At 42.0% G+C, this 18806-nt stretch overlaps 1 protein-coding gene across 1 annotated transcript; it reads left to right on the forward strand.

Moving 5' to 3' along the window:
• The first annotated feature begins 1534 nt into the window (after nucleotides 1–1534).
• On the forward strand, nucleotides 1535–18177 carry KLHL36 (kelch like family member 36). The gene is made up of 5 exons (XM_062586794.1): nucleotides 1535–1617; nucleotides 1924–2005; nucleotides 6282–7355; nucleotides 8254–8411; nucleotides 14815–18177. Exons 2-5 carry the CDS (start codon nucleotides 1946–1948, stop codon nucleotides 15368–15370), a joined length of 1848 nt encoding a protein of 615 aa, XP_062442778.1. The 5' UTR covers nucleotides 1535–1617; nucleotides 1924–1945; the 3' UTR covers nucleotides 15371–18177.
• The last annotated feature ends 629 nt before the right edge of the window (nucleotides 18178–18806 follow it).

The following is an 18806-nucleotide window of genomic DNA, read 5'->3' on the forward strand; positions in this document are numbered from 1 at the left end:
TCATGGATTTTTTTCTTTCAATGCCTGAAGGAATACATACTGTGCTTAGTTTCATGAAGCTGAAACTGGAGAGGGGAAAATAACTACTTTTCTGGCTTCAGTGAGCCCCGATTTGTTTTCCGTATGGGAGCTCTGGACCTTCCATCTCTGGCACGTGCATCTTTCCTGCACAGGACATCTGTCCTTTTCAAAGGGGACCTCAGAGAGGAAGCACAGCAAGCAGAGGAAGGACTTAAAGAAAAGAATATGCAGTCCTTCAAAAAGATAAATGTTGTCCCCACCAAGTATGAGATCTTGGGAAACTCAGCCTATGTCCAGTTGTCTGAACTTTATTAATGAAGTTGAGTAAGGACCTCAGGATGGGTGGAGGGAGCAAAGAGGATGCACAGCCCGCCAGGAGGCTTAGCTCTTCTCCTAAAATATATTGCTAATGCCTTGGTCCTGTGGCTCTTTTCCATCACGTATTTTTGCTTTGTTTCTGATCTTTTTATGCAGATGTCCCCAGCCCATCTCTGTCCTCCTTGTGCATGAGCACTCTCCAAAACAACGTGCTCTTTCAGGAAGGAATTGCTATGAGTTAACAGACCACAGTTAACACTAGGGTTGTGATCAAGGCAGCTTTTTTACTCGGGGAGCGCAGGAAATGAGGGGTCGCTATCCTGCGCCCCCCTGGTCACACGCGCTACAGGCAAGGCCAAAAGCAAGCAAAAAAAAAAAAAAAAGAAGGTGCCTCGTCTTGAGCTTCAGCAGAAGCCCATCACCGTGTATGGTTTGCTCTGGGGCTGGAGATCAGACCCAGCAGGCTGGATGCTTCCCTCAGCCGTGGAGCAGCCACCGGCCGAGGAGCCGCGGGCGGGCGCGGGCCGCCGCCGCCATTTCCCTCACGGGGCGGCAGCAGCGCGCCGCCCGCGCCGCCCCGCCCCGAGCCGCCCCGCCCCGCTCCCCATTGGTTCCCCCCGCTGTCAATCCGGCCGGCATTTCCTGGGCCAGCCATGGCCGCCGCGGCGCGGGGCAGCCATGCCGCGGCCGCCGGGGGCCCTGCGGCGAGGTCGCCCGCTGCCCGCCGCCCCTAGGGACGCCGCGCTGTGGTAACTGCCTTCCCCTGGGCGCCGGCGGGCGAGGCCGGGCCGGGCCGAGCCTCGGCCCGTTGCCCCTCCGCCGAGGCGGCCCCGCGCCCGGTAACGGCCGCCCAGTAACGGCCGCGGTGGCGAGGCGCGGGCCGGGGGCGGCAGGACGCCGCTCTCCGCCCTCGGCTCCGGGCGGTTTTTCCCTCCGGCCTCGCCGCCGCCTCGAGGCGCCGCAGTAAGCGCTGGGGAAACGCAGCCGATGCGGCCGCAGCCGCGGGGGAGTGAGCGTCGCACTGCCCGAGGACGGGCTTAGCCCGCGGAACGGGCTGAGGGCGAGCGGCCGCCCCGGCCCTCACGGGGCGGAGGAGGCTGGTGCCGGCCCTGGCCGCGCTCGCAGCGCCGCGCCGGGGCGCGGGGCGGCCGCGCCGGGCCCCCCCCGCGCTCTGCGGGCCGGGCGCCCGCTCCGGGAGGCCGCTAGACCCGGAGGGTGACGCTGCTCAGCGCCGCAAGGAAGCGGTTTTGGCCCTCGCAGCTCTGACGAGGACTAGGAGTAAGCGACAACCCGTGTCTGTAGCGTGGTAGCAGCAATAACGTGTGTGCTGATCTCTGGTTATACAGTAACGTGCGCTGAACTTGTTGGCACAACAAAGCATTAAAAAAAAGTGAGCAAACAAAACCCATCTGGGAGCTGAAAAGATCTATCTGTACGTGATTTATTTATTTTTAATCCTAATATTTTCAAACCGTAGATCAGCACGTAGGGGCCTTTTTAAGTGTTTCTGTTGTTTATCCTGCACAAGATGGCTTTTTAACCACTTTGCGTGTGCTGCTAACAAGTTCTCTGCCTTTGTTCTAGGCGTACTGCGGATCAGCCTATCATGGAGGGAACCCGGCAAACTAGGATTTGTCGCCCACACAAGATAAGTGAATCCTCAAAGGTCTGTACCTCTTGTGTTGCCTGCAACAACAAGTTACAAAAATAACTGTTGTTTTTGAGACTGGGACTCTCCTTTAGATGGGCTATGTTGGAGGAAAGTGAGGAATGTTCTGAGTTTCTGGAAGAGATAAAAAACCCAGCAATCTATTTGCTCAAATACTTTTGAAATATGAGTTTGCTATGTTTTGTTTAAAAACAAAAAAAGTAGCAGAAAATGGGGTTCTGCTCATTGTGACTCATAACTTAGAAACCTACATCGTTTCAACACAGTGTTTTTAGAAATTCTGTCATTAAGTGAAATTTTTTTTATGTTGGGAATTTTACATATTGATCCATCTCATAAAATTAAAGCTAGCTACAGAAGCAGAGTTAGGCTTACTCTTTAAACCTAGCCTTTTGTTTTGTATGGAATGGGAGCCATGATCCAACAAACCGTAGTTAATCCTGTGAACGCAGTGGGATATTTTCTTAGGTTTGTGAGGTTCATTTTCTTTGTCTAGGATCTCTGTCAGCACAAATACGTTGATCTCAGTTGGGAATCCACAGAAGTCCATCTTAAGTACCTCTTTATGCAGAATCAGGATGACAGCATACATTTAAAATATGTTAATATCAGCAGTAATTATGTTCATATTGTTTGGTGTCAGTGAAAACTGCTTTTTTTTTTTTTTTTTTTTGTTACAGTGTAAGCACTAGGTTATAGGCATTGCAGAGCAAGCATCTACCTACTACAGTTAGAAAAGCAAAACTATTTCGTGCCTGTCTGTCTTATCAAAGTTGAATGAGACAGAACTCATTTTTCTTTCACCTCCCTGAGGAGTACTGATACTCTTTTAACAATCCAAAAAGAAATTAGATACTTGAATCCAAGGGAAGTTAGAATTTTTACAGCTCTTAAGAACAAATGTTTAAAGATAAAAAGAACTATTTTCTAAATGCATCCCTTCCAGTATAATCTTTTCCTGAGTGCTGATCCTATCTACTATTTAAATGGTTCGGTCTGAATATAATAATAACTTATCGCATTAAAAATTAATTAACTTGACAGCATTGTGTTATCTTCTTGCTGAGACAGCAGCTGTCACTACCTGTTAAACATAGAATTACTGGTTAATGCCAGAGTTGTTCAACAGAATATAATTAGCTTGAGAAAGCTCTTTAGTGTAAAATTTGTCTTGGTTTTGAAATGTGTAACTATCATATGTTTCTTGCTCTCTGAGTGAATGGCTAAGTGGCTCAAATATGTTAATACATTCCGAGTCCTTTTGGTCCTGTAAGTAATCATTTTATGCATGGTTTCTGAAGTGGCAGCAGTTGAACAGGGCAGCAAGGATTTTAGTACTACAAGTTGTCGTAAGCATTTGTGGTCAGGATTATACTGCTGACTGTACAGCCAGCTAAATAAATGGGGATCTTCAGCAACTCTTACATTCTCATGTAATCTGTTATGCAAGATGGTAGTATTAGAGAATATTGAGAGAAATGATCAACTATTTAAAAGGAGGAGAAGGAATGTGGGTTTTGATTTAATCCAATAACTTTGTCTCTCAAGTTAAATTCAGAACGAGGTGCTGTGAACTGTTGATATTACCTGTTCATACGCTAAGAAAACTTTTCTCATGATTGCCAGAAATGTATGGCTTGTCTTCAGCATGTTTATTCTTCCTCCTACCTCCTCCACCTCTAGGCCTCTGCTTGGGCACCTGCATAACATCAGCATTTCTCAAGCTAAAAGAGAGGATAAAATCTTCACAATTTTTAAAGCCCATACATTTTTTTTTCATGTTGTGGTTCTCTGGCAATTATATTGTTCAGTGGAAGTTAGTTCATTGGCTAGTGCTATAGAACGTGTTTTAAATTAGAGACCCTGGTGTGAAGTATGAGGCCAGGGCCAACTCAGAGTTTTGGTCCAGAAAACTTAAAATTGTTGAAGCCTCTCTAGACTGATTTAACTCTGTATACTTGTGTGTATGCAGTTACTCTGAAAGAAGGCTTTTTGGCAGCCTAGCCTCCGTTGTTTGGAAAAGAGCATAAGCCAGACTGAAGAGAAACCACTTGGATATAATGTTAAGGGCATTCATTTGGGAAATTGCATCTCATTAAAACTTTCTTTGTAGATTAACCCCAAACAAAGAAGCAGGCAGAGGCCTAGATGTATGCTACCCCCCTGCCCTTCTCCCAGAGTCAACAAGCACAATGTGATTGTTATAAAGTAGCCTTTGAGTTTTCAGTTTGGAGAGGATGAAAAAGCAAATTTCCATAGGTGTTAATAACAATTTAAAAAAATCAGTTATTAGCTGCAGGGGAAACAATTGCATGGTGAGCAATTGCAGGCCCTTGGGGAGTGGTCATGTTCCCTTTCTGAACCTGCCAGGTGTGTATTTAGGGTTGTTGGAGTTTCAGGACGTGATCCTGAAAGTAAATCAGTAGGCTCAGTTTTGCTGCAGAAGCCTGTCTCTCTGTGCATCATGTTGTAGAAACAGGTCTTGCTCTGTATAATAGGAAAGCTGCTATCCTGGCTAACCCTTATCTGTCACAGTGCATTTGGTTATTGATGTGGATCTGGTCTTTGGCAGACTGCCTGTCACTATACTGTCAACTGTTAAAGGGCAGACATGGGAGGTCGGGCTAATACCAAACTTGGTATTAGCTCAGAAAGATTGGCTGCCATTGTGTCTGGACGGTGGTGAACTGTGTGCATTAATCCTGGACATCTTGTATAAAAGTGTGATTACCAAATTATGTACACAGAATGCATATACAGAGAGAGAGGTTTCCATGCAGCAGAAAAAAACTTGGCTCTAAGATTTGAACTTTTCTTGTCCAGGTGTATAGGGAAGTCTCCCAATGAGTTAACAAACCCATTGATGGCTTTGCTAGACCAAAATAATCGTGTACTGTCTGCCTGGGAAACTGGGAACACACATTTATGATTTTTAAAACAGTAAATGACAAGCAATGGTTTGGGGAAGGAGAGGCTGAATGACTGAGAGACTTAAGGAAAACTCAGGTCAGCTGCATGACCTTTTTTGAAACGGATATAGCCTGAGACACCCTTTTGGGGTCAGAACTGTCTTTGTGCAAATGGGAGACTGGGCAAGATCTGGAGTCCTGTAGCCAGAAATGTTTAAAGCTAACTTACTGCAACACAAAGATGTGCTTCCGTTTCACTCCCTTTCATTTCTGTTGCATGTTCTTACAGGCTCTGCATCTCTGTTTTGAATTTGGTAATTAAAATTATGTATTTGTGTTTAACTTAACCTGGCTTTTATTGAGAAAGATCACAAGGTAACTAACTGTACTAGCATTCCATTCCTTTAGAAGGATGATCCTAAAACCTCTATCACTTGACATACTGGAGTGACCAGTCACTTCAGTATGTCTTCTACAGGACATTTAAAGGGGTGACAAAATGTTTTCAGGTTGGTTCTTTTAAGACTGGTAATGTGAGTCTGTGAGAAGGAAGGAAACACTGACTGCTTGCTTCAGAAGCTCCATGGCATGTTCAGAGCTTGTGAAAAGAATGTCTGGACCAGAAGCGTCCCAGAAGGGCAATTAGCAGACATGGTCTGAGGGCATCTTTCCCTTTTTAAAAAATACATATCTAGGTGAATTCATTAAAACAAAAACTACCTTGGTTTCTGGAAGGAAATAGTAGTCATATGGGAATAAGTTAGCCACTTGTGTGGCTTTGCACATAAATAAACAGCTATTTTTTAAATGCAGTGTGCATGCCTGAAATAATATGGAAAGAAAGATGGGGATTTACTCTAATGAATTTACCAATGCTGAGCTCTGAAAAGATTTAAGGGGAGGTAGCTGTCAAGTAAGCCCTAACTCAAACAATACATAGGCTGAATGAAAATTGGTGCACTGGTGCATGTGTCTCCCCCACTCCAAATATTTAGTGTGTAGCTTGGTTGTGAGGGACTATGTAAAAAGTCATTTGGGGAACAAATAAGAAAGGAAATGTTAGCAAGATATCTGAAACAACGTGTGGAACAGTTTCAGAAAATAATGGTTTTATAAATCATGAGGGAGGAGGTTTGGATATGGCATTATGGAGAAAGATATAGTAGGAAGGGGTAGAACCTGTGCCAGTCCTTCAAAGTGAGCTTAGGCTTGTAGTATGTCACATGCCAACTGATTCAAATCAGAAATTGCAGCACAAATAAGCTTTCTGTCCTGTATGTGAATATCTGTCTTGAGAAAACATTTCAAGAATGCTGGAGTTTTCCTTGCTAAAGAAAGCATCAATCTGATCCTGTTTATCACAGGTATACAGATGGGATGACCACTCTACTCTTGTTCTTCAGAGTCTGAATGAGCAGAGGCACCGAGGCCTCTTTTGTGATATTGTCCTTGTGGTAGATGAACAGAGAGTCCCTGCCCATCGGAACCTCCTAGCTGTTTGCAGTGACTACTTCAACTCTATGTTCACTATTGGTATGCGAGAAGCCCATCAAAAAGAGGTTGAACTTTTTGGAGCCTCGTATATTGGTCTCAAGGCTGTGGTAGATTTCCTGTATGGCAGTGAGCTGTCTTTAGATGGCGGCAATATTGACTACGTGCTTGAAACGGCTCACCTGCTGCAGATCTGGAAAGTGGTTGACTTCTGTTGCGAGTATCTTGAGAATGAAGTCAGTGAGGAGAACTATTTGTACCTGCAAGAACTAGCCTCTATTTACAACCTGAAGCGCCTTGACTCCTACATTGATTCTTTCATCTTGCAGAACTTTGGCACACTGTCTTTCACCCCGGACTTCTTGCAAAATGTTTCCATGCAGAAGTTGTGCCAGTACCTGGACAGCAGCAATGTGCAGCAGGAGTGTGAGCATGACTTGCTGCAGGCTGCCTTGCAGTGGCTTACCCAGTACCCAGAAAGGGAGAATGAGGCTTACCAGGTTCTGGATAACATTCACTTTCCTTTAATACCTAAAAGTGATCTTCTCCATCGAGTCAAGCCTGCTATCTGCTCTCTTCTTCCCAAAGAAGCAAACTGTGAGGGTTTTATAGAGGAAGCAGTGAACTATCATAATAATGTCACTGCTCAGCCAGTGCTGCAGAACAAACGGACCGCTCTGAGAACTAGCGAGGAAAGGCTCCTCTTTGTTGGCGGGGAGGTTTCCGAACGGTGCTTGGAACTGAGTGATGATACCTGTTTCTTGGACATCAGAAAGGGGCAATGGGTAGCAGAAACACCTCTCCCAGCCAGACGAAGTCACCACTGTGTTGCAGTCTTGGGAGGCTTCATCTTCATAGCTGGAGGCAGCTTTTCAAGAGACAATGGAGGGGATGCAGCTTCAAATCTCCTATATAGGTATGATCCCCGCTGTAACCAGTGGATAAAGGTGAGACTTGAGCTGTATTATGTATCTGTTCAAAGTCCTTAATATTTGGAGTGTGTTCTTCATTTTTTTTGTTGGAAGGAAGATGCTTGTCAACATGTAACAATGTATTACAATGTATAGTCAACATGTAACAATGTTTTCAAAAGGGAAATTGACTTGCTTAAATGAGGAAGGAGCTACTTGAATCCTTTGTGTGAATGCTTTAGTTATACATGCAGGGAAAGCGTTTGGGGCAAACTTTCAACTTCACTTAGGAACTAGGCATCTAGCTGAAATTCCTGTTCAGCACCTAACTGCAGCTCTTTCAGATCACTTCTGAGAGTTGTGCTACAGTTTGCCTACAGAAGAGATTGCTTAGTTCATCTTTTTCAAGCAGTAGCACACACAAATACATCAAAATCAGATTTGATATAAAAAGAAAAATCCCTCTGACATTTAGCTAATCGACATTTGACGTATGTCTTCTAGAACAAGCTATTCATTTCCAGTCATATTGTAAAATCCTGCTGCAGATGCAGAACCTCTAAAATATTACACTGTTCCTGCCTTTTTGAGCCAATAATCCTCTGTAATTCAGTTCTGGTTTTGAGTGCCTCCAATATACTTTTATCTGTGACCTATGTACCACTGAAACATTTATAGAGTGACTTGTTTCTTGGATGCTTTCTGTTGTCCCCTCCCCTTTGAAACAGGGTCCTGTGTAACATGGTACTGCAAAGAAACAAAAGTATTTTTTTTGAATACAGTAGATCAAAACCAGTAGCTCTCTTTTTCAAATTAATGGGAAAAAAAAAACAGCTATCCTCAATCATGAACATGCATATACATTAAGCCAACTTGCTTACTGGATGCTTGAAGATGTAAACATGTGTGTGTGTTTTTATTTATTTTTTGACAGGTTGCCTCCATGAGACAACGTCGTGTAGATTTCTACCTAGGAGCTATTACTGACATGCTGGTGGCTGTTGGTGGCAGGAATGAAAATGGGGCGCTTTCTTCGGTTGAGACCTATAGTCCTCAAAAGGATACGTGGTCCTATATAGCAGGTTTGCCAAGGTAATAAAGATAAGTTTGGAAAGTTATCCTGTGTTTGAAGAGTGGTGGTGGAGGGAGCTTATGTGATTTCTTTAGTAGATAAATGAGTATCCTGAGGAGGGAAGCAAAAGGAAAAATAACCAACATTGTATCAGCGAGTAACATACCATATAAGTGATATTTAAGCAGCTATCTCTTCCAGGCCGTGTGCTTCATATCAGCTTGATTAGTTGACTGATTTTGGTTTCAGTACCAAGGTACATCTGAAGGAAGGAAAGGAAGAGGCCTTGTAATTTTGCTGTCCAGGTCTTAATATTTTTCCAGAAGTCACTTAGAGCTGAGTCTTTTCAGAGGCCCTGTTTACGTCTTGAGCAAAGGCTTTTAGAATTTGTTTGGCCTTACTGTGTTGCCTTGCTGTGGTCCTTTTCCTTGTAAGGTGTTTGTCCTTGTTTGGCTGTTTATACTGGCTGTTGCAGATGTTCCAAATTTACCTGTATACAAATACTAGATATCCTTGGCAAAAGTCTCCCTCCCTCTGCCTCGGACATTACTTGTACCTGGGATTGGCATTTGGGTGGTGACTTTGTAAGGCTAGCAGGATAACACTTACTGTAACATCTGAATAGCTGTTTGAAAATTATTTCACGCTCTTGAGAATTACAAGGATATTGGCTGTATGAGTGGTATTTTCATGATACCTGGAACCTGTGGCTTCAGCAGTAGTGCTGACTTTTAGTGGCATCACCAAAAAGATACTTGCAATATGATTTTTAGAGTTCAGTCTTTTTTCCCTTATTCCCTTAGCTGCAGAGCTGCAGAGCCCTAGGCAGCGAGTAAAGGCACAGAAGCCTGTTACCCAGTTCTATTTTTGGTAGGTGCTGCAATGTGAGTCTGATCCAGGCTAACAGCTGGGCTTGAGTGCTCTTAAGAAGCAGGATGCTTTTTTTTCTTCTGTTCGTGTAGGCAGATCTGGCAGTTGAGGCTACACATCACCATCTTCCCTGGAAAGCTGCATATGAGAGTGACTAGTGAGATTCCAGTAACATCTCAGAAATTGTAGCACAGCTGTTTCAAACACATTTTTTCAAAGAAATGTAAATGTGGCCTGACTGCATTGTATGTTGTTTAAAAACACACTTGCCTTAGAACAAGGTTAGATTTTTTTTTTCCTGCCTGTTTTCCTTTCCTCCTTCTACCATATAAAAATGGTCTTTGGGTAAGGTTGCATGATTGGCTTAAGCCAACCGGTTTGTCCCTTTTCGGATGGTTTACAGTCTTGTCTGTCTGTTCCTACTGCTCCCTATGTGTTAGCTTTGGGAATTTTGCAGCCCTGGCACTTGATGAGGCAGGGGATGATGACTAATTTTTGGTTAGACTGGCAAACTAATCAGGCTTGCCAAGCAAATATTCCCCTTGTAGGATAGACCTCAGTTACATCATCTTGGTTGGCTGTTAAACTACAGGGTTAAGCTAGTAGTGTAGTCATTATTTTAAGCTATTGCTGTACTCCAAAGAAATAGTCCTGTATCCTATCTCTGCCTGCCTGCTCTGTCCTGCTCCTGTGCTAATTATCTCTAGTGCCAGCTCAGGTGTTTGTGCAGCTGTATGGTGAACTGTCTAATTTTCCATTTTCCCTATAGTTGTTCTCTTACCTGCTAATACATCTTTAGTTACATCTTGGTGGACACTTAGTACCCACAAATTTTGTGGCTTTCCAGCCTTCTGTCTCCTGTTTGGGAACTCCTACATTGGCCAACATATTGTTAGTAGCATTTTTTATTTTTTATTTTTCAAAAACATACAGAAGAAATAAAGTGAAAATAACAAAAATAACTGTATTCAGCTTGCAAAAGGCAAAGATCAATGCTGAGGTCAGTGTTAGAAACTATCTTTCTGAAAGCAGGTACAAGCTAATGCCACAAGCTCAAGGAGAAATGTATGTTGTAGCAGATGTGGACAGCTGCTGGAAGGGAGTGGGACAGTCTGATGTACTTCAGTGGGACTGGTGTACTTCAGGTGTATTTGCTGACAGCAGAGAAAGGATGAGAGGAATTTTGTGATCTGTTCAAGAGCAGGAGAATGCGTGCTGGTTACAATTGCTTCTGCATATTCTTCCTGTTTCTCTTCAACATACTTCTCATTTTCTGTTGTGGTTTCCTCTGCTATCATATACTTTTGTTTCTCATACTGATTTTCATTCATTTTGCCCAAATGACATCTTCCCCAGCCCTAATATAGCAGCAAGTTGTTCCTTCTCATGCAGGAGGAATTAGTGGGTCCAATCCTATGCCTTCTTACTGTGATAGTCCCATCAGAAAACATGTCCCTCTGTATCCCTCTTGTTTATCACATTTTATATCTCGTCCTCTCTGAAGGAACATCTGCAGTTTTTTTTTTTTTTTTTGGAAGGGGTGTGTGTGGTGGGGAGTGTCTTTGGTCCTCTTAAGTGTATGGTCATGGAAGGCACTCTGCCCTTAGCTCTGGTGTTGCTTCTGACTGCTCTAAGTCAGCAGCTGTATGGCAAACTATTCCTTGGAGTGTAGGCACATGTTGTTCTGTGGTGATGGTCTGTATGTAGCTTGGTTAGAGCTGTGTGAGGTGGGATTTTCAGAAGTTATATATGCTAAAGTTTTTATTCAGTGTGCAGATAAGGATTTTCTTTTCTTTCCAAAGAGAGGCTTGCCATGTGTGTGGAGATTTTCAGGGGAGAAGCAATGGTTGCATCCTTGATACACAGGCCTCCTGTCCACTTCCGAATTCTGTGTCCTTGTTACTGTGCACAGGAACAATAACGCTCCTCGGAGAAAGAGCTTTGCAGACTCCTCCCCGCCCCCCCCCCAAGTGTGGTCAAAACAATGTGTTGTTTTCCTTAACCACTTTTTTTGGAAGGAGCTGAGCTGTTTTGACTGAAATAACACTATCTTACTGGAAAAGAAAACAGCACATCCTGAGGTAGGTGCTTAATGTGGAAAACTTCAGCCAAGCTATCTAAATGATGGAGCTGGTCCAAGTCTGCTATAAGTGAATTTTGCATGAATCTCATAAGGGTTCATGGTTATTGGATATCTTTCCCGTTCCTAAGAGAAGTGCTATATTTTTTAGCCATTCCTCTTGTCTCTTTGGGAGCAATTGCTGCCACAATTTACAGTATGGAGGGGAGTAGCAGTAGCTGACTAGCCTGGCAGAGCAGAAGCTGGTGCAATGTGTTCTCATCTTGAATAGACTTAACAAGAGTGCTGCAGCCATCAGTGAAATTAATTGGGTGGCTCTAGGTTAAAGTCTGGCAGAATAACTGAGAACAGTTGTACAAGGAAATGTGTTGGAACAGGTTAATGAATGACGGTAGCTGTTCTACTGGTTGTATCATGAATAATCTTGCAAGGTTGCAACAGGTGGACTCTTAAGATTCTGAGTAATCACAGCTCGTCTGGGCTTCAGCTGTAGTCGAGGATTCCCAAAGTTTTAATAGATTTGGGCTCTGTGTGGTATTCATTCTGCTTAAGAAGATAAATCCGAGATTTTTCTAGAGCTTACAGAATGGTGTTACTGTGACAGAAGCTGTAATTTTTGCAGCATTATGCCTAGGAAGGTTATTCAAAATTGATGGTTGGCTCTGGTATGTTCTGAATTGAAACTTCTTTCTCCTTAATGCCTCTGTCTTTTCTGTTCACCCTATAGATGATACTGCCAAAATACTTGTTGCATGCATTTGGAGAATGGCTGAGCCTGTTGTGTAGAAGTGTCCTGTTCTGTTGCACACTTAGAAATGACACTGTTTAAACCACATGGCCTACAGAAAGCATTCTTTTTGATTGTTTTAAATTTGTGTAGTTTCAGGCGGTTTTCTATTAATCCGAAGTGTAGTATGTGCAGCTTTTCATCTGTTAGTCCAAGTGAAAGCATCTTAGCCTGTTTCAACAGGTAATCTCCCTATATTGCAAAATAACAAGTTCACAGCCAATTTGATGTTTCAGATATGATTGCCTTTTCAAGTTACTGTTTTAACTGTTGTCATTCACTGGACGTACCTATTGATTAAGGCAAAAAGAAAAACTTTTTCTATAGCAGTCTATACTAGACTGCTTGCATGGGCTTAAGAGGAAGTGTCTACCACTTACCTGTATAGAATTCTGCTCCCTGTTAGTATAGGGAAAGGTTTAGCCTACGTCACCCAGGATCAGTGAAGTTCTTCAAAAGAAAAAAAAAAAAACTCTGAATGTGATAAGATTGCTCTTAGCAGCACATGTGTTGTGCTATGTGTTGGACTCAGTGTCACCATACTCTTCTTGTTTTGCCTTTTAAAAACTGTGTGTTATCTCTCACTGCCTCCATAGTGTGCTGTACTGCACATCTTCCAGGTAGCTTGTTGGTTAGAAATTGTGGGTTTAAAATCTCACCCAGTTTGGGAAAGGAAAAGAATTCAGGTCATCCATCCTGTTTCCTAGATAGGTAGTCTAGCTTCTCAGACCCACCCCTCTGTGTGCGTAGAGAAGCAAAGAGTGTGTCAGTCAGACTGGGTGCCACAGGAGGCTGGATGCTGCTCTACTTTGTAGTCTCTCAGAGACATGAATTGGGAGCCTATCTGCATTACACATAGCATTTTTGGAGAGCGCAAAAGGTGGAATGCATATGCCAACGGAATTTCATGCCTCGTGGAAGCACTGGGCAGGATTTAGGTGCCTCCATGGTTAGGCAGGTTGTGAGCTACAGAATTTTTGAAATGCCTTTTTTGGGTAGCTTTTCGTAGCTATCTTTGAGGGGGTTTTGTTTTGATGTGTGTGTGTTTTATTTTGGGGGGTGGGTTTTTTGTTGTTTGTTTTTTAAATCTTGCCTTTAAGCTTCTGAAGCAAGTGCCTAAGAAGCGAGAGAGTTCTGAAGTCTTCTCTTCAAGTTCCCCAGGGATGGTATTGCAGCCTTTACAGCTGTAGTGTCTGTCTTGGGCACACTACATACTTAAGCCAAGTGTGTCAAGGATTTTTGTTTCTTGTAGCAGGAGCTTATTCAAATAATCTGATTCCGACACTGGTCGGGGATCAGAGACTTTGGTCATGGTCTCTAGAATAATAAATATCTTTTAGTTTTCCTCAGAAGTGTTGTGCTTTCAGGGTAAGTGTGGCTTTTCTTGCTTTTCTTTTCTACCTTCTCCCTTGGCACAAAGTGCTTGATACTTTATGTGTATGGAAGAAGTTATGGTGCAATTTGTGTAGTTGAGACAAACTTACAGCTCAAGGTTCTCCACATTCAGTTTTGAGCTTGTTCAGGCATGGTTCAAAAGCATTCCAGGCTAAAGCAATGTTAACAGGTTTGTCTGCTGTAGAGGTTGAGTTATCTTGAGTCCTTGACTACAAAGGATGGTAGCAGATTGCAGCATGATGTGTATGTTGCTCTGCAGCCCTGTGGGGATTAAATTGTTTGGATTTTTTTTTAATCAATGTGCGAGTCAGTTTGTCATGATGGCTGGTGCTGCAGCTACAGTTTTTGACAAAAAAAAAAAAAAAGTGCAGGAAGGATGTGTTCAAAGAAGCTGAGATTGTCCCTTATCTTAGCATTCTACTTTGAGTTCAAAAGGGTTTGGTCAGAAATATCCTTATGCAAAGTTAAGAACGGCCTCAAGAACTGAATCTGTTGTGGCTTTATTATAGCCAATCAAAGCTACTTTCTCTTTGTCCTATGGAAACAGCATGCATGGTGCTGGTTTCTACCAGGTTATTTTGTCTCATTTCATGACCTGTGATTAATAAGGTCTGTTGACTTGTTCTGAGGTGACTGAAGAAGTTAAAACCTGTAGAGCTGAAGTGGTAGAACAGACAGGTAGCTCATGAAAAGGACATTGAACGTAACATGCCTTTAAATAAACTGGGCTGTGAACACTGGTGATTAAGAACTGATTCATGATCCTTAAGCTGTGGAAGGGGAAGGTGGTAGTAGTTTTCTTGTTGTTTTTTCTTGGTTAATTGCTCCTATTCAGTCTGACAGGTATCATGATTATTTCCTCTTTCTGTCATAGAATCCCTTGCTGAGATGTGGATTTTTTCCTCTCAGGCCCTCTCAGACTGATCCAACCCGAGCACTGGAACAGGAAAATGGGAGAGAAGGCCATGCCAACTAGAGCAGGATGGGTTACTTCTGTTGTATGACACACTGTAGAGGATGCCTTAAAAAGTGATTGTCATACCTTAGCGCTCTGTAGCGAACAGGTATGAAAAGGATGCCTTAAAAAGTGATGGTTGTACCTTAGCGCTCTGCAGCCAGCAGTATGAATGTAGAGAAAAGTTACTGGGTAACTAACAGGATTAGGGATTCTCCTATCTTCAGTTACTGTTAATTCTCTTGTTTAGTATCAATCCTTGTTAAATGCTAGGTATCTCAGTAAAATCCATGAGTACTAAGATGGATTTTTTTTTTTTTTGTTTGCCTGTCCTAGATTTACTTATGGCCATGCTGGAACAGTCTACAAGGAATTTGTGTACATTTCAGGAGGCCACGATTACCAAATTGGCCCATATAGAAAAAATCTGCTCTGCTATGATTATCGCACAGATGTCTGGGAGGAGAAAAGGCCAATGATCACTGCCAGGGGCTGGCACAGTATGTGCACCTTACAGGACCATATCTATTCTATTGGAGGCAGCGACGACAACATAGAAACGATGGCCCGCTTTGACATTCTGAGTGTGGAGTCGTACAGCCCTCAGTGTAACCAGTGGACCAGAGTTGCTCCTTTGCTGCAAGCAAACAGTGAGTCAGGGGTGGCTGTTTGGGAAGGCAAAATTTATATTCTTGGAGGCTACAGCTGGGAAGAAACGGTCTTCTCCAAAACAGTCCAAGTTTATGATAAGGAGAAAAATAAGTGGTACAAAGGAACAGACTTACCCAAAGCAATTGCTGGTGTGTCTGCATGTGTCTGTGCATTGAAACCTAAAACAGATGACAAAAAGAAAAAGACAAAAACAAAAAAACATCAAGATCGAGGAAGATGACTACTTCTAGATAACCAGCCTTTGAGGGCGGACTCCAAAGGAACATTGTATTTAATTGCTTCTTTCTAACCTTAATTCTTTTCTTTTAAAATGGAAACAAAAGAAAGTGTTTTCTGAAGCCTCAAAATGTACAGCTGAATGTGTTTTTTTTTGGATTGAGCTTATGTTGAAAGTTAAACAACAAAAACAGAAGCTCCAAAGAACCTCTACTACTTTATAAAGAGTGAGGTAGCAAGAGAGGTTATGCCACCCTCCTGAATGTTACTGCATAGTCTTTTACTTCTGTGGTTCATGGCATTTCCATGCACATCTTATTCTGTTGATGTTATTTTAAAATAACATTGAATTTTTGGCCAAGGTGATAATGTAGACAGAATGCAGAGTATAGAGTATCCAGCTTGAAGTTACAGAGCAGTTCAGAGGAGTTCAAAAGCATCTGCTAAGAAAAAATGAAATAGAACTTGGACATTGTTATAAATCTTGAATTTTTGTTCCATTAAATTTAATTTACAGTATGTTTTTGAGTTGTTAGTATCAGATTTCTGGAACACATGAGTGTTCAAAGAGAATATTGCTTTTGATGAATGAAAGTCAGATCAGCCTGTTAGGAAATAATTCCACTGTACTCTTAAGCTTCAGATGTTACTATGTGGCTAAAGAATAATGGCGGAGTGATATGGGCTTGGAGTGGTAGCATTGCAAATTCTGAAATCTGGGGAAAATGACATGATTTTTGCATCCCTTCGTGGCAAACTGTGCAATGCTTTTCATAACATAGGAGCAAGCTTTGCTCAGATTTCAAAACCTGCCACAGAATGGGATGAAAACTACCGAAGAACTTGAAGATCGGAGGATTTGGATGGAAAGGGTATAGTTTGCCTGGAGCTTCAAAGCAGATGAAACTGATGCAGTTCAGTGGGAGGTGGCTGAGTATGTTACAGTGTGTGTGTGTTCGGGGGGGGGCAAATGGCAGGAGGAGCCTCTAGGTGAACCTTAACCAAGAGTATGTCCTTCCCAGCCCCTTCAGGCACTAGAAGCTGGGATCTGCTTCATTTATGTTGGGGCTTACAGTGGTCACCCCTGCCAGTACGTGTTTGGGGGAGAGGGTGTACTGGGCACATCTGCTATCAAGAAGCCGATTATCTCAGGATGATTACTTGGGGTTCAGTAATCCGGAAGAAAAGCAACTTGAATTTTTACCTGAGCTAATAGCCTACCTCTGCTTCCCATGCCCAACACGCACACCTTCAAGTTTAAAATGTCTTTTCATGGAACCAATGATTTGAAAAAAAAAAAAAAATCTGATAGGCTTGGTGGGGACTGCAGCTCAGATCGTATCAGGCATGCTACAGAACACCTTCCCCAGCGAGAAGAGTTTAAAATGGAGACAATTAAGTATTCTTAGGGCTGTGTTTAGGACCCAGATGGAGGGACTGTGAATTGCATGTTAGTCTGTGTCACACTGTCCTCTGCATACCAAGTAAAGAGATTTCTAACCCAAATGTTAGTCCATCCTCTACAAACACAGCTGATTCTGCTGCAGATATTAAAATTCCCCGACTGTCTGGCCAGCCTTTGGTCATTCACCCTGGGGCATTTTACAAATGCAGCTCTGATTTGGAAGAAGTTGATCTCCAGCAATCTGATACAACTGCTTTAGTTACTGTAAGAATGCCAGGCCACAGACTAGTATTCCTTCTTCCCAAAAGAGGAGCTTTTTAGAAAGTTTTTAAAAACTTTTATACTCTTTTATAGCACATTTTGCTAACTCAGTCTCGTTTACCATATATTATGTTATTTACTATGGAAGCTACTACTCTAATTGTGGCCCTGTTGTCGCTGTCAGGAACTCGTAACTAGATGGCTCTTTCTGTGTAGTTGGTTGGGATGTGATGCAGCTGTTAAAGCAGCATTTACATTCTCAGCATTGTTAGGCAGTCGGCTATAATTGTGACTCTTGTGCAGCCTCTCCGCAGAGAGTCCAGCTTGTCAGATATACTAATAAACATTCTTTATTTTCAGCTATTGGTGATCTGCTGAGTGGATTTCAAGACCTTTGGTTTAAAGTTTTACTGGGGAACTGTTGATTCCTTCTGCCCGCCCAACCCTCTCAATCCTCCTTTCACATCTCGCTTGTCATACATCATAACCATGTATTTCAGATTTGCCTCTTTTTTTTCCATCTAGTGTACATACAGTTGATATTCTGCTACTCCCTTTTTTGTAACTCTTTACCTCATTATTTGGAAAACACTAAGAAAACATTTTTGCACTTAATGTCATTAGAAGTTCTTGTAATTTAGAGAACCCCTAGATATATTACAAGAATTTACTTGTATTGAAAGAAGTACCTTTCAATAAATTCCTGCAGTGCAAGAAAGTTACAGGACTCTTTCCCAATGCTAAGAAAGGATTTGAGAAACTGGTTACGAGATGAATTTTGTAAAAGTCTTTGATAATTTTTTTGATGTTTTAAAAAATGCCTAAGGAGTTAGTCTTTTACTTGCATTAATGAATTTGTTTTAAAGACTTTGTACACTGCATGAGGTAATGGTTATTCTTTTTTTTTCCTAAAAATAAATACATTTTGGTTATGACAAACTCATTAATGAGTTTTTTTATATATAAATATATATAGATGACTGAAATCCTTGCTATATTGACTGACAACGCCTACTTAGCCTTTGGGAAGTTTTCATGCGTATGTATAGAACAAAGATTTCAAAGACTTTATTTCAGTTAATTGGTTGCTTGTTACTATATTTCCCCCCCCTCTTAATTAAATGTGCTTATGTATTACACTGATGTCTGAAAAAATAAATTCAATTTAGAATATTGTATTCATCAGTGTCTGACTTGTGTGTTGATTTAGTTGATTTTTTTTTACTGATAAAATTGAAATAAATAATTATTTTAAGATGGCATTAATACTAAATGCAGACATTTTAATAGGCAGAAGCCAAATGTAACAGCTGGAACTGAAGTAGAAATATAAAATATTGTATGGCTAATGCACATTTTTTCCATCATGCTCCAAATTGTAACAGTCCTGCATAATTTTTCACGTTCTTTTTGGAGCTGTGATAAAAGACTCAATCCAATTTACAGTGGTTTCAAAGGTAGCGTTTAATGGGGGCAGACTAAACACTGTTATGGCTTCATAACATTAAACTGAATTATGTAGGCAAAATGTAGCTCGATACTCAGCAAAGAAAGTTTGTTTGATTCCACCTTCCCCACCCTCCCCCCGTCATTATCCGTTTGTTGCTCTTTCAGAAGCAAAGGCTATAAATGGATGCGTGACATCTCTCATATTATTACAGACTCCTGGAGTATCCTATGTGTCATTATTGTAAGAATATTTCTATTATTAAGGGAGCAAATCACCATTTGCACATAGAAGACCCGTGGTAGTGAGTGTTGCTAAAAGCACAGT

Source organism: Rhea pennata, chromosome 13 (assembly GCF_028389875.1).
Source record: "Rhea pennata isolate bPtePen1 chromosome 13, bPtePen1.pri, whole genome shotgun sequence".
Lineage (NCBI taxonomy): Eukaryota > Metazoa > Chordata > Aves > Rheiformes > Rheidae > Rhea > Rhea pennata.